This window comes from Hypanus sabinus, chromosome 2 (genome assembly GCF_030144855.1).
Source record: "Hypanus sabinus isolate sHypSab1 chromosome 2, sHypSab1.hap1, whole genome shotgun sequence".
Classification (NCBI taxonomy): Eukaryota; Metazoa; Chordata; class Chondrichthyes; order Myliobatiformes; family Dasyatidae; genus Hypanus; species Hypanus sabinus.
Genome location: NC_082707.1, coordinates 91,613,653 through 91,629,757, shown reverse-complemented (window position 1 = coordinate 91,629,757; position 16,105 = coordinate 91,613,653). Strand labels below are relative to the sequence as shown.

General features: G+C 42.9%; 1 protein-coding gene across 2 annotated transcripts in view; it reads left to right on the top strand.

Annotated features, from left to right (window-relative positions):
* The window catches only part of ankmy1 (ankyrin repeat and MYND domain containing 1), a 96,442-nt gene extending 95,125 nt beyond the window's left edge, over positions 1-1,317 (top strand). The window contains exon 16 of one of the 2 annotated variants that reach the window (XM_059950465.1): positions 557-1,317. In XM_059950465.1, the coding sequence (XP_059806448.1) occupies positions 557-735 (179 nt within the window). In that variant the 3' untranslated portion in view covers positions 736-1,317. The remainder of the gene's footprint in view (positions 1-556) is intronic. The other variant, XM_059950474.1, reaches the window with a different exon arrangement.
* The last annotated feature ends 14,788 nt before the right edge of the window (positions 1,318-16,105 follow it).

Below are 16,105 nucleotides of genomic sequence, written 5' to 3'. Positions count from 1 at the left end.
TATTAGCATCAGAAGCTGAGACTGAGTGGCAGAATTGTGTTCCAAATGATGGGCTTTAATGGGACATTTTGAGTATGGACAGGATGGGGTCCAGTGGGAGAGTATTTTTACCAGAAGGAAGGGATGTATTGGGGGAGGTTGCATATAAAAGGGATTAGCTTCCATGGGGGGTGAATACTAAAGGAATGAATACCTGTGGGAGGGTTTATACACTGAAGGGCTAGGCATCACAGGAATGAGCTTTGATGGATATACTAGAAAGGTGAGCTTTGAGGAGGAAACGTGTGAGCTTCAGTGAGGCTTCTTGTGGACTTGAGAAATGGGCTTCAATAGGGAGTTAAGGATTTTGCTGATCTTCAGTGAGGGAGTTTGTGTACTAGATTAATCAGCCTCCATGGGAGTATCTGTGCACTAGGATGGGTTATCTTTCTTGGGAGATATATTTTGGTTCTAGAAAGATGGACATATAAGAGAGTTAGTGTGTCAGTTGTGTTGCACAGTCATTTCTCATCCTAACCTTCAGCCATTTATTAATTAAACTTCTCTCTATTTCCAGCTCGTGCTTCATCCAAAAAGAAGAAAGGGGAAGCAAAGGGAAAAGATGGGACAGATGATGAAGAGGGAATGAAGGCAGAAGATGGGATAGACAGGAAGAGAGAAGGAGAGGACCAATCACTGGATTGGAGCCGTTCAACATCACTATCCATGGATCTGGATAACTACAGCTTTAATTAAATGTACTTTTGATTGGTTGAGTTTTCTCGCTGTTCAGTCTCACACACATGACCGTGACTTTGGCTAAACTTGGAGCAGTTATATAAGGGAAGTGATCAAGAGGACTGAATTAGATGCTGGTGATTGGAGGGGTTGAGGGAGATAAGAGTTAGCAGGTGCTGAAGCTAAAGAGGAATTTGAAAACAATATTGGTGAGTAGGGTTTGAAAATTGAGATAACATTTATTACTGAACCAGCATATGCAGGAAAGGAGGAAGTCATGGAGGGATTGTCTACTGAGTCAGTGTGCACGGCAGTCAGAAACAGGAAAAGGGCAATAACTACTGGGTGTTTTTTATAGACCCCCCAATAATAACAGGGATATTGAGGAACTGATAGGGAGGCAGATTCTAGAACAGTGCAATAATAGCAGGGTTGTTGTGATGGGTGATTTTAACTTTGCTAATATTGACTGGCGTCTCCTTGGAGTAAGGGGTTTAAATGGGGTGGAGTTTAAATGGGGTAAGCATAAAACTGGGAGAGCAGGTAAAGGTGAAAAAAATAAGGGTTTTATTTACCCAAAATATTTACAAACTCAACAGAACTATTCTGGACTCCAAACTTGAACCAGCTAAACAGAACTGGGTTACATCAACATAGTAAATACTCCTTAAACCAGGAGACACCACTCATCTCCTGGCTGCGGGTTTATATTCAATGCTGGCCAGTCCGTAGTAAATTGCAGGGGAGAGAAAACATTCCTCTCCTTAAAAAGATACGGCATAAATGAAGCAGCTCCGGAGAACACCCCTTTGGCTGTAGCAGAATGGCACAAACCCATTATCCAGCCCCATCTACTTCTGCTGGTGTAATACAACAGCTCAGGCATTTACCAGATTATCAGGAGGATGGTCGGCTACAGGACACTTTAATATGCCCTGTTGATGGTGCAGCTGGTAATTGCAGCCACCACAGTTTGTTAGGTGTGTTCAGTAAGGTTTCCTGATGCAATATGTAGATAAACCAACTAGATCTGTAGTCGGTACTAGGGCTGTACTTGATCTGGTATTGGAAAATGAACCTGGTCAAGTGTCAGATCTCTTGGTGGGAGAGCATTTTGAAGGTAATGATCACACCTCTATCTCCTTCACCATAGCACTGGAGAGGGATAGGAGCAGACAATTTGGGAAAACATTTAATTGGGGTGGGGGAAATATGATGCTATTAGGCAAGAACTTGGGAACTTAGAAACATACAGTAAATTGAGACCAGATGTTCTCAGGGAAATGCACAGCAGAAATGTGGCAAACATTCAGGGAACATTTTCATGGCATTTTGCATAGCTATGTTCCATTGAGGCAAGGAAAAGATGGTAGGGTAAAAGAACCATGGTGTACAAAGGACATAAAAAAATAGTTAAGAAGAAAAGAAAAGCTTACAAAAGATTTAAGAAAGTAGGTACTGTTGGAGCTCTAGAAAATTACAAGGGTGCCAGGAAGGAGTTCGAGAATGTAATTAGGAGAGCCAGAAGGGGCCATGAGAAGGCCTTGGTGAGCAGGATTAAGGAAACCCCAAGGCATTCAACAAAGTATGTGAAGAGGAAGAGGATGATCTGTGTGAGAATAGGACCAATCAGGAGAGATAGTGGAAACGTGTAGAGACCTGGAGGAGGTAGCAGAGGTACTTAATGAACACTTTGCTTCAGTATTCACCAGTGAAAAGGACCTTGGCAATTGTGTGGAAGAAGTTATTAAGTTAGATAAGTCACCGGGACCAGATGAGATATACCCCAGGCTACTCTAAGAAGTGAGCGTGGAGATTGCTGAGCCTTTTGCGATGATCTTTGCATCTTCAATAGGGATGGAAGAAGTACCAGAGGATTGGAGGGTTGAAAACATTGTTCCCTTATTCAAGAAAGGGAGTAGATATAACCCAGGAAGTTATAGACCAGTGAGTCTTACTTCAGTGGTGGACAAGTTGTTGGAGAAGATCCTAAGGATTTATGAGCATTTGGAAAGACCTAATCTGATTAGAAATAGTCAGCATGGCTTTGTCAAGGACAGGTCGTGCCTTACAAGACTGATTGAATTCTTTGAGGACGTAACAGAACACACTGATGAAAGTAGAGCAGTGGATGTACTGTATATGGATTTCAGTAAGGTATTTGATAAGATTCCTCATGTGAGGCTCTTTCAGAAAGTAATAAGGAATGGGATCCAAAGAGACCTTGCTTTGTGGATCCAGAATTGACTTGCCCACAGAAGGCAAAGGTGGTTGAAATGGTTTGTATTCTGCATGGAGCATGGTGACCAATGGTGTTCTGGGACCCCTCCTCTTTGTGATTTTTATAAATGACTTGGATGAAGAAGTAGAAGGATGGGGTTAGTAAGTTTGCTAATGACACAAAAGGTGTTGTGAATAGTCTGGAGGATTGTTGGAGGTTACAACGGGACATTGATAAGATGCAGAACTGGGCTGAGAAGTGGCAAATGGAGTTCAACACAGATAAGCATGAAGTGGTTCATTTCGGTAGGTCAAATTTGAAGAAAGAATATAATATTAATGGTAAGATTATTAATTGGCAGTGGAGGATCAGCAGGATCTTGGGGTCCATGTCCATAGGACACTCAAAGCTGCTGTGCAGGTTGACAGTGTTGCTAAGAAGGCATACAGTGTGATAGCTTTAAGCGACCATGGGATTGAGTTCAAGAGCTATGAGGTAATGTTAAAGCTATATAAGACCTTAGTTAGACCCCATTTGGAGTACTGTGTTCAGTTCTGGTCACCTCATTACAGGAAGGATGTGGATACCATAGAGAGAGTGCAGAGGAGATTTACAAAGATGTTGCCTGGATTAGAAAGTGTGCCTTATGAGAATAGGTTGAGTGAAATTGGCCTTTTCTCCTTGAAGCAACAGAGGATGAGAGGTGACCTGATAGAGGTGTATAAGATGATGAGAGGTGTTGATCGTGTAGATAGCCAGAGGCTTTTACCCAGAGCAGAAATGGCTAACATGAGGGAGCATAATTTTAAGATGCTTGAAAGTAGATGGAAGAGGGATGTCAGAGGTAAGTTTTTCACACATTGAGTGGTGAGTGTGTGCAATATACTGCCAGTGATTGTGGTAGGGGTGGATACAATAGGGTCTTTTAAGAGACTCTTAGATAGGTACATGGAGCTTAGAAAAATTGACGACTATGTGGTAGGGAAATTCTAGCCAGTTTCTAGAGTAGGTTACATGGTCGGCACAACATTGTGGGCTGAAGGGCCTGTAATATGCTGTAAATTTTATGTTCTATGTTGTACTATGCATCTGAAGAAAATTTGAGTATCCTCGTTAATATTATTGGCTAGTTTACTTTAGTATTCTATCTTTACTTTCTAAATGACTTCTTTAGCTAACTTCTGTTGGCTTTTAAAAGACTGACAATCCTATAACTTCCCACTAATTTTTGTTCTATTATATACCCTCTCTTTGGCTTTTATGTTAGCTTTGGCTTCTCTAGTGTCATCTTTCTTTTAGAATTCTTCTTCCTCTTTGGGACATATATATCCTGTGCCTTCCAAATTGCTTCCAGAAATTCCGGCCATCGCTGCTCTGCCATCATCCTTGCCAGTGTTCTTTTCCATTAATTCTGGCCAACTCCTCTCTCATGCCTCTGCAATTTTTTTTACTCCACTGTAATACTGATACATCTGACTTTAGTGTCTCCTTCTCAAGTTTCAGGGAGAATTTGATCATATGATGAACACTGGCTCTTAATGGTTCTTTTACCCTAAGCCCTCAAGTTAATTCTGGTTCATTGAGCAATACTCAGTTCAGAATAGCTGATTCTCTAGTGGGCTTAACCAAGAGCTGCTCTAAAAAGCCATCTCAGAGGCACTCTAGAAATTCCGTCTCCTGTAATCCAGACCAACCTGATTTCCCTGATCTCCCTGCATATTGACTACTGTAACATTGCCCTTTTGGTATGCATTTTCTATCTCCCATTGTAATTTGTATGCCACATCCTTAGTACTGTTTGGTTGTCTGTATACATCTCTCATCTGAGTCTTTTTACCCTTGCAGTTCCTTAGCTCTATCCACAAAGATCCAACACCTTTTACCCAATGTCACCTCTTTCTAATGATTTGATTTAATTTTTTGCCAACAGACCAACTCCGCTCCTCTGCCTTTCTGCCTGTCCTTTTGATACAGTGTGTATCCTTGGACATTAAGCTCCCAGCTATAAACTTTTCTCAGCCATGATTCACTGATGGCCACAACAATATACCTGCATATCTGTAACTATGCTGCAAGTTCATCTACCTTATTCCATACATTGCACCCATTCAGATATAACATCTGTATTCACTGTTTTTGATTCTTGTCCACCTTCAATGTTGCAACTCATCCTGTTGACTGCAACTTTGCCCTATCAACAACAGCCTTTCTTCACTACACATTGACACTGTTTGTAAACCAGCTATCTCATCCTCACTATTATCTGCCTTTCCTTAAATACTTCTTACATCTGTGGTGCCAACATATCAATACAGCTATAAAGACTTCATTAGGAGTTTGAAGAGATTTGGCATGTCAACAAAAATACTTAAAAACTTCTATAGATGTACCTTCGAGAACATTCTGACAGACTGCATCACTGCCCGGTATGGGGGGGGGGGGGGGGATGGCTACTGCACAGGATGTAAATTTAGTTGGCTCCATCTTGGGTACAAAGTACCCAGGAGATCTTCAAGAATTGGTGTCTCAGAAAGGCAGCATCCATTATTGAGGACATCCAAGACCCAGGGCATGCCCTTTTCTCACTGTTACCATCAGGTAGGAGGTACAGAAGCCTGACGGTACACACTCAGTGATTGAGGAATAGCTTCTTCCCCTCTGCCGTCCAATTTGTAAATGGATATTGAACCCATGAACACTACCTCACATTCTGAATATATATTGTTTTTGTTTTTGTGTGTTTTTAATCTATTCACTAGACATAAACTGTAACCAATTTATTTATTTGTTATTTTTTTTCTCTTCTTCTATACTCTATTGCTTTGGACTGCAACTAAGTTAACAAATTTCACGACACAAGCTGGTGATAATAAACCTGATTCTGATTCTGAAAAGACTTGAGCCTGTCTTTCCTTTGCTTTCTCTGACTGAAGCCACAAAGAGCTAAAGCCTTAAGATCACCACTCTGACTCTGTCCACTCAGATGATGACTGCTGCGCTTGCCCCTGCCTTCCTTTAATTTACTCTTACTAATCAATCCTAAGCAGCAATTGGTCACTGGTCAAAGGTCTTTTTCAGATGTATGTGGACAGAATCTAGTTCAATGACCAGTCTTCACAGACAGACTGTGCTCTGTGTGATTAGACCAACCCTCACCCCATTGTTTGCCAGAAATTGAAGAGGTAGAGAGAATTGCCACACCACGGTTGTGGGGAAGATGGAAGCTGTAGCTAGGGATACAGAGAAAAATGATTTCAGTGTGGTTAAGGCTAAGACAATGGAAAGCATGTGGTAGTAATAGGGAACTGTAGAAATGTTGAGGAAAACAAAGGGTCAAATTTCCTACCTCACCTCAGCACTCCCGGGGACGGAATGCATTAGAACACGGCTGCTGCATGATTAGCTGGTAGCGTCGTGTTTTAATATTTCAGTAGTTATGCTAAGCAGCAGTAATGTTTAAGCTGCACAGCGGTAGTGTTTGCAGATGTAAATTGGATTTCAGCACAGTAAATACCCAGTGCAGTTGAGAACAAAAGATAACGACTTCCCAGATAACCTGACATTCACTCTTGCTGTTCATTTCACAGATAAACTAATTGCCTAGTGCAAAATACTGCAGATACTTGGAGTAAAGTGACAAATACTAGAAACCTTCACCTTGTCAGACAGCTTCTGTGGACAGAGAAACAGAGCTAACACTTCTGTGTAATTGAAACCACAAAGCATTACTGCTGAAGCATCTCTTATGTTACAAGATATGAGAGGAGGGACAACGAGAATCAAAGCAAGGATCTGAGATATTGCAGAGATTTGACAGTTCAAAGTACTGAAGTTCAGAGTAAATTGTACACTTTTGTCACCATATACAACCATGAAAGAAAGACCATACCATCAAAACAGACACACCTCAATGTGCTAAAGACAACAAACTGCAAATACAATAAGAGAACAGAATAATAAATAAATAAGCAATAAATATTGAGAAGATAAGATGAAGCATCTTTGAAAATTGGTTGTGGGAATAGTTCAGCAATGGGCTGATGATTGAGGGGTAATAACTATTCCTGAATCTGGTGGTGCAGGTCTGGAGGCTCCTGTACATTCTTCCAGATGGCAGCAGTGAGAAGAGAGCATGGTGTTCCTTGGTGATAGGTGCTGTTTTCCCACAACAGTTCTCCATGAAGATGTGCTCATTTGCGGGGAGGCTTTACCCATGATGAACTACTACTTTCTGTAAGATTTTCTGTTCAAGGGCATCCGTATTTCCATAGTGAGAGGCAATGGAGCACTCACACAATGGAATTGTAATGATACACGTTACTCAATGTAGTGTTTAGAAAATATTCAGCAGTACACTGAAATGAACCACGTCAAGTGTCACAAATGTACCATATTCTCGCATCAGGTCACAGTTCATAGGGGGGAGTTCAGAGACAGTACAACATAAACTGTCAAGAGCACACTCACTGACATAACAGAAGATGTATATGACAAACAAAGCCAATTTAACAGAATAAGCTCACAGCTAAATTAAGATATTTACTTCGTTCACACTGTCAGAAATTGTGTGCCACCCAAAAATTTAAACTCAGATATGAGTCATCACTCACAGTGTGATCTGCTGACTTAGCACAGTTCATGTTCTGTCACTTTCACGTATTGCACCTCTGCTCACGGAAATCAGATATTGTCCATCACATGCATTGGTGAACTCAAATATTGCTTACCAATGACACTGTCAAATTCTGAATGTTCCGAGTTAAATGCAGAAACAATATGCCGCTTGCATTGTATCTGAATTCAACTCTGAGCAGTGTATAATTTGTATTCTCAGCCCGTTCCATCGCAGGCACAGCCCTCCCCACTCCTGTGGACACCTTCAATTGTCAGTGCCTCAACAAGGTGGCATCCATCGTTAAAGACTTTCGTCATCTGTCATATGCCCTCTTATGTTACTACCTCTGGGAAGGAGGTACAGAAGCCTGAAGACCCACTTTCAACATTTTAAGGACAGATTCTTCCCACCCACCATCAAATTTCTGAACAGTCCATGAACCCATGAAGATAACCTTATTATTTGAATTTTGCATTATTTATTTATTTTGTTTTTTTTAATGTCTTGCACTGTAGCTCTGCTGCAATGCAACAACTTTCAAAGCATTTGTCAGCAGAAATACATAGAGGTACTGCAATGTAGCCGTTAGTGCAACACGTTACCATGCCAGTGATCCGTGACTGGGTTTCAATTCTGGCTTCTGTCCGTATAGAGCTTGTATGTTCTCCCTATGACTGTGTGGGTTTCAACCTAGAACTCTGGTTTCCTCCCACGTTCCAAAGACATGATGTTAGGGTTGGGGTTAGTAAGTTGTGGGCATGCTATTGTTGCATAAAGCAGTAACCCTGGGAGTTATCAACATTATTCTCAAATCCCATTAATACTAATGGCATGATGGTCAATATGGCAAGATAACTTCATGTATATACTTCCTCATCACTGAAGAATGTTTCAAAGATTAAAGTCCTAGCCTGCTCAACCTATCCTTGTAGCTCAGGATCTCAAATCTAAGCAACATCCTAGCAAATCATTTGTGCACTCTTTTCAGCTTAAATTTTTTTTTTCTATAGCAGAGTGACCAAAACTTAACACAATACTCCAGGTTAGCCTCAACAACATCTCAAAAATTACAGCATAGGTCTGGTTACTTACTTAAGTTTGAGGTCATAGACAATGAGGGTGGTTTTGAAAAATTACAGGGGATGCTTGTTCACCTGGGTAAATGGTCTGAGGAATTGCACATGCACTTCAGCCTGGTTAAGTGTGAGGTGTTGCATTTAGGAGCTCAAATCAGGGTAGAACTTGTGCAGTAAATAGTAGCAACCTGGGGAACGTTGTGAAATGGAGGGACCAAGAAGTTCCCTCTACATCATGCTTTACATAATACCCTGTACACGGAGTCACTGGTAAATGGGTGAGTGAAACAGACATTGGACCCCTGGTCTTCATCAGTCAGGGCACTGAGTGCAGGATCTCAGATGTTATACTGTATATGTTAGGTTAACCTGGAGCATTGTCCACAGGTGTGATCACCCTGTTATAAGAAAAATATTCTTAAACTGAAAGATTTGTGAGGATATTGCCAAGACTTGAGAACCTGAACAGGAGAGGTTTGACAAGCTAGGGCTTTATTCTTTGGAGCATAGGGGAGGCAAAGGTGACCTTATAGAGGGTATAAAGCCATGAAAGGCATAGCTTGGGTGAATACACAGTCTTTTTCCTAGGGAAAGGGAATCAAAATCCAGAGAGCATAGTTTTAAGGGGAGAGGAGAAGGGGACCTATGAGGCGATATCTTCAGTGATTGAGCAAGTACAATAGCAACATTTTAAAAGACATTTGAACAGGAACATAGATAGGAAAGGTTTAGAGGGACATGGGCCAAACACAGGCACCGAGTATCTTGATCGGAGTGGGTGCATTAGGCTGAAAGGCCTTTTTCCACACTGTGTCACTATCTGGCAAATCAATGCTCCTTCAACACTAAAAAAAACACAACAGCACTAATGTAGCAAAGGCACAGAATATAGCCTGGGTGGGTGGGAATTTCAATGTCTGTCATGGAGAGTGCTTGTCTCACCAACACTGGCTGAACTGGTCAAGCTCTAAAGAATGGAGCTGGTTGCTTGGGTCTCAAGTCGGTTATGTATGAACTAACTTGAGGGGTAAACCTGTTTGACCTGTCCCCGTTAATCTATCCAACACACCTGGCTTTGACAGCCCCATTGGGGCAACTATGACAATCATGTGGAGTCAAAACCCTTCCTTCACACTGAAGCCTTTCCATTTGCTTGTGTGGCACTACAATCTCACCAGGTGGGGTAGACTTTGAACAGATCTGTCAGCTCAAATCTGGAGATTCCTGAAGCACTGTAAACCATCAAAGCTGCAGAAATGTCACCTTGTCACCTTATTGCCCAGCACAATCCTCATTCTGCCATTAGACTGAAGCAGGAATGCAGAAGGGTTTGCTGGAAGCAATATGAGGCATCCCTAAAATCCACAATGAGTCACACCAGTGAAGACACAATATAGCTCTATGTGGATACTACTCATCTGATATGGCACTCAATGGCCACAGCCAAGCAACCCCACACCCAACGACCAGGACGAAATATCCACATTACTGCAACATCTGGTCATGAATGCTAGACAGGAAGACAAGGCTCCATTTGCAACTAAGGAGGAGCCCACATGGCTGGACTAAAGGAAAAGCAGAAACATTTCCACCCATGTTCATCTACCCTGATGATCTACCTCAGCTCCCTGAGATCCTCACTGTCAGTGAAACGTCTTCAGCCAATTTGATACACTCTGTGTGATATCAAGAAACAGCAGACAGCGCAGGACAGAGCAAAGGCTCTGGAACAAGACAATGCCCTAGCTAAAGACCTGGGCCTACCTGCCACTCCAGTCAAACTGTTCCAGTACAGGTACAAACACTGGCATCTACCTGATAACGGGGTAATTGTCTAGGTATATCTGTTCACAAAAACAAGACAAATCCAGATAAGTAGATTGATAATTCAGTCTATTTCCAAACATCAGGAAAGTGATGGGAACCATTATCAACAGTGTTATCTACCAGTATTTCCTCACCAAAAAGCAACCCACAGTGCCCAGTTTTTGGTTATAGATCCAGTCATCTTCATGGTCTTCAAGTTCAAGTTTAATTGTCATTCAACTATACATGAATACCAATGAAACCATATAACCATATAACAATTACAGCATGGAAACAGGCCATCTCGGCCCTTCTAGTCCATGCCAACGCTTACACTCACCTAGTCCCACTGGCCTGCACTCAGCCCATAACCCTCCATTCCTTTCCTGTCCATATACCTATCCAATTTTACTTTAAATGACAATACCGAACCTGCCTCTACCACTTCTACAGGAAGCTCATTCCACACAGCTACCACTCTCTGAGTAAAGAAATGCCCCCTCATGCTACCCTTAAACTTTTGCTCCCTAACTCTCAAATCAATTCCTCTCGTTTGAATCTCCCCTACTCTCAATGGAAAAAGCCTATCCACGTCAACTCGATCTATCTCCCTCATTATTTTAAATACCTCTATCAAGTCCCCTCTCAACCTTCTACGCTCCAAAGAATAAAGACCTAACTTGTTCAACCTTTCCCTGTAACTTAGGTGCTGAAACCCAGGTAACATTCTGGTAACTCTTCTCTGTACTCTCTCTATTTTGTTGATATCTTTCCTATAATTCGGTGACCAGAACTGTACACAATACTCCAAATTCGGCCTTACCAATGCCTTGTACAATTTTGACATTACATCCCAACTCCTATACTCAATGCTCTAATTTATAAAGGCCAGCATACCAAAAGCATTCTTCACCACCCTATCCACATGAGATTCCACCTTCAGGGAACTATGCACCATTATTCCTAGATCACGCTGTTCTACTACATTCTTCAACACCCTACCATTTACCATGTATGTCCTATTTGGTTTATTCCTACCAAAGTGTAGCACCTCACATTTATCAGCATTAAACTCCATCTGTCATCATTCAGCCCACTCTTCTAACGGGCCTAAATCTCTCTGCAAGCTTTGAAAACCTACTTCATTATCCACAACGCCACCTACCTTCGTATCATCTGCATACTTACTAATCCAATTTACCACCCCATCATCCAGATCATTAATGTATATGAAAAACAACATTGGACCCAATACAGCTCCCTGAGGCACACCCCTAGTCACCAGTCTCCAACCTGACAAACAGTTAACCACCACTACTCTCTGGCATCTCCCATCCAGCCACTGTTGAATCCATTTTACTACTTCAATATTAATACCTAATGATTGAACCTTCCTAATTGACCATCCGTGCGGAACCTGGTCATAGGCCTTACTGCAGTCCCTATAGACAACATCCAATGCCTTAACCTTGTCAACTTTCCTCGCAACCTCTTCAAAAAATTCAATAAGATTTGTCAAACATGACCTTCCAGAGGTCTTTAGCTAGGGCATGGGGTACTCTCGAGTACCTTACTCTTCCCCTTCCCTCTCTTGACTATTCCTAATCAGACCCTGTCTGTCCAGATAATTATATATACCATCTCTAAGAATACTTTCCATTATTTTACCCATCACTGACGTCAAACTGGCAGGCCTATAATTGCTAGGTTTACTCTTAGAACCATTTTTAAACAATGGAACCATATGAGCAATTCGCCAGTTCTCCGGCACCATCCCCGTTTCTAAAGACATTTGAAATATTTCTGTCCCCTGCTATTCCTACGCCAACTTCCCTCAAGGTCCTAGGGAATATCCTGTCAGGACCCGGAAATTTATCCACTTTTATATTCCTTAAATGCGCCAGTACTTCCTCCTCCTTAATCATCATAGTTTCTATAACTTCCCTACTTGTTTCCCTTACCTTACACAGTTCAATATCCTTCTCTTTAGTGAATACCTAAGAAAAGAAATTGTTCAAAATCTCCCCCATCTCTTTCGGCTCCACACTTAGCTGTCCACTCTGATTCACTAAGGGACCTCTTCCGTTTTCCTGCCCATGTCATTGGTACCTATATGTACCACGACCTCTGGCTCCTCACCCTCCCACTTCAGGATATCTTGGATGCAATCAGTAACATCCCAAACCCCGGCACCAGGGAGGCAAACTACCATCCGGGTCTCCTGATCGCGTCCACAGAATAGCCTATCTGACGCCCTAACTATCGAGTCCCCTATCACTACTGCCTTCCTCTTCCTTTCCCTACCCTTCTGAACAACAGGACCGGACTCTGTGTCGGAGGCACAGCCACTGTTGCTTCCCCCAGGTAGGCTGTCCCCCCCCCCCCAATGGTATTCAAACAAGAGTACTTATTATCAAGGGGTAAAGCCACTGCAGTACTCTCTAGTACCTGACTCTTTTCCTTCCCCCTCCTAACCGTGACCCACCTGCCTGCCTCCCGTGGCCCCGGTGTGACCACCTGCCTGTAACTCCTCTCTATCAATTCCTCCTCACTCTCCCTGACCAGACAAAGGTCGTCGAGCTGCAGCTCCAGTTCCCTAACACGGTCCCTTAGGAGCTGCAGCTCGATGCACCGGGTGCAGATGTGGCTGTTCGGGACACCCGGAGACTCCAGGACCTCCCACATCCGACATCGAGAACAACAAGCTGCCTTCACACTCATACTTCTCCCTTTCCTCAAATAACAGGAAAAACTGAAACCTAAACCTACCTTGCCACGTCCTTTTCCACCTAAGCCGGTTGAGCCCAAGCCCTTAAGCCTTCACTCTGCTCCCGGCTCACTCCACTGCCCGCTGTATAAGGCTGTGTCCTTTTTAAATCTTCCCTGCTTCACTGCCAGTCGTCACACGCCTGTGCAGTCCCGCCTCTCTTAACTCCGAAGAGAATAAGAAAAATTCAAGATGGCTCCCACTGCACTCTCGTTCTGATCCTCCGACTTCCTTCTCCAAACGAAAACCGATTCAGGATTTCTGCCCTTTTTAAATCTTCCCCGCTTCACTACCCGCCTTCACGCACCTGCACAGTCCCGAAACTGTCTTCCTCCGTGCAAAGGTGTAAAACACAGCACCGACAGACATACACAGCACAGGATGCATATAGCACATATAAGATAGCAGTAAGCATACAAAAAATACACAAAAAATATAATATAGCCCAAGTCCCTGAGTCCATGGTTATTGTTAACAAGAGCAAGGCCGCAGCAGTCTGCATTTGAATGAAATCCAGCTCGTCCTCTGCCAGCACGGGTGCCAAGCCACAACGCCTTCAGCATCCTCTCCCCTGAGCGAATGCAACGAACAACACCGCGACCAGAGACCCAGTCCACGCTACGACTGGAACCATGCAGCCCCCGCCCGCCGTTGGTCCCACCAATAAACCAGGGAACCGGACTTGCAGCACGTCCAACAGGGTCTTGCAATCAGAAGCAAAGCGGCTAAGACGATCACTCACTGTTAGACCGCGAGCTGCCTTCACACAACGACTCCGATGTCTCTTGGTAGCAGACAGTAACAGAGTTTGCACCAAGTCCTGCTTCTCCACCAAACTGTACTCACTGATGGGGTACACCTGCTCTACTGAATGTCCAGCAGTGTTTTGCAATTGTAAAATAAAGTTTAAAGAAGAATTTAACGCCTTTGGTTAGCCCTGTAGAGCCTATTGCGTCTGAGAGCACCACCATCCTACCGAAAGGCCAATTTTTGATCAAAACATGCACCAAAGAGCTGAATTATTTAAGTGATGGGAGAGTGGTTGCCCCCAACATTAAGGCAGCATTTGGCCAAACCAAGCACTAAGGTACTCTAGTATACTTTATGATTACTTTACTTTATTACTTTATTGTCGCTAAACAATTGATACTAGAGCGTACAATCATCACAGCGATATTTGATTCTGCGCTTCGCGCTTCCTGGAGTACAATAACTTATTGTATTCCCTGGAGTACAAAAAAGTATAACTTATGTCAGTAAGTGTCAAAGAGAAATCATTCCAGTGACTGGAATGTGACATGCCTCACAGAAAGACAATTAGTTGTAGCTATCAGAAGTTAATCTGTTCAGCCCCACAGCATCACTCAGGAGCCATTCAGGGGCAGGGGTCAAAGTAAAACTATCTTCAGCTGTTTCATCGATGACCTTCCTTCCATCATATGGTCAGATGATGATCGCATAGGGTTCAATTTCACAAGTGAAATAGACCTGCATGATACAAGACTCAGAAAACATTGAGTCATGGGCTGATAAGTGGCTGGTAACAAGCTGGATATGGGCCCTTTGGCCCAACCCACCCATGCTGACCAAATGTGACGAGCTGTTATGTAACTCCTATACCGCATTCTGGCCAGTAAGTGGCATAGAACCACCAAGTATGCTGAGTTTGTTAAAGGTACAGATTGTCAAAGATACAAATCATGTCAGTAAAACCGTAAACTACAACTTTAATTTAGCATTAATTCAACGGATATCTTATCAAAAGTATAGAAAAAGCCATCGATACCAACGCCACCCTCTGTGTGAAGCAGTTGCCCTTCAAGTCCCATCTAAATCTTCTCCCTTTCACCTCGAACCCATACCCTTTAGTTTTTGGTTCCCTTTCCCTGGAAAAAGAAAAGACTTGAGTGCATTCAGCCTGGATATGCCTTTATGATTTTATATACCTCTCTATAAGGTTACCCCTCAGTCTGCTACATGCCAATTCATGCCTCAAGGCATCTTAATTATTGCCAACAAGAGGGATGGCAATACCCACCTATCCTTGACATCCAATGGTTTTCTATCATTGTGCAACCAGCACCCCCCCCCCCCAAAATAAAAACGATCTAATCGGGAAACTCAGCTGGATCAGGTACACACATGCTGTAGCTACAAGAGCAGTTCAGAAGCTGGGTGTCTTGAGTTAGTAACTCACCTCCTAGCACTCTAAGGAATTACTACCACATATAATATACTAGTTAGCATTGTGAGGGAATAGCCTCAATTTGACTGGATGAGGGCTGCTCCAACATATTCCAGCCCACTTGATTCTAACCCAGTCAACCTCCATAAACACCTACTTCCTCCACCACTGGTGAGCAATGGCTGCAGTGGCTACCAGTTACAATCTACACTGAGTAACTTGCTTGGGCTACCCTGAAGAGCAGCTCCCAAGCCCACCACTTCCTCCACGAAGAAGGACAAGAGCAGAATATCACTGTGTGCAGCTTCCTCTTCATGTCATGTAGTTTCGCAACTTGGAGATTTATTGCTGATGCTTCATCACTGCTGTCTAAATCCTGGAACTCCTTGCCCACTAACTCTGTGGGAAAACCTTCACCACAAGATCTACTGCGGTTAAAGAGAGCAACTCACTCCCACCTTCTTGAGGATGATTAGGGAGGTCAGAGTTAGGCACACAGAAAAAAATGCCAGAGAAACTCAAGTCAAGCAGCATTTTTGAGGGAAATATATTATTGATGTTTTGTGACAAGACCCATCAGGACTTCAATAAATGTTGGCTTTGCTGGCAATACCCAGATACCGAAAGATGAATGGAAAAATTATAGAATGGTCACGCTGTTGAAATCAGATATTGTACGCAACTTGCCTGATTGAATCCAGATATCATGCTTCAGGTA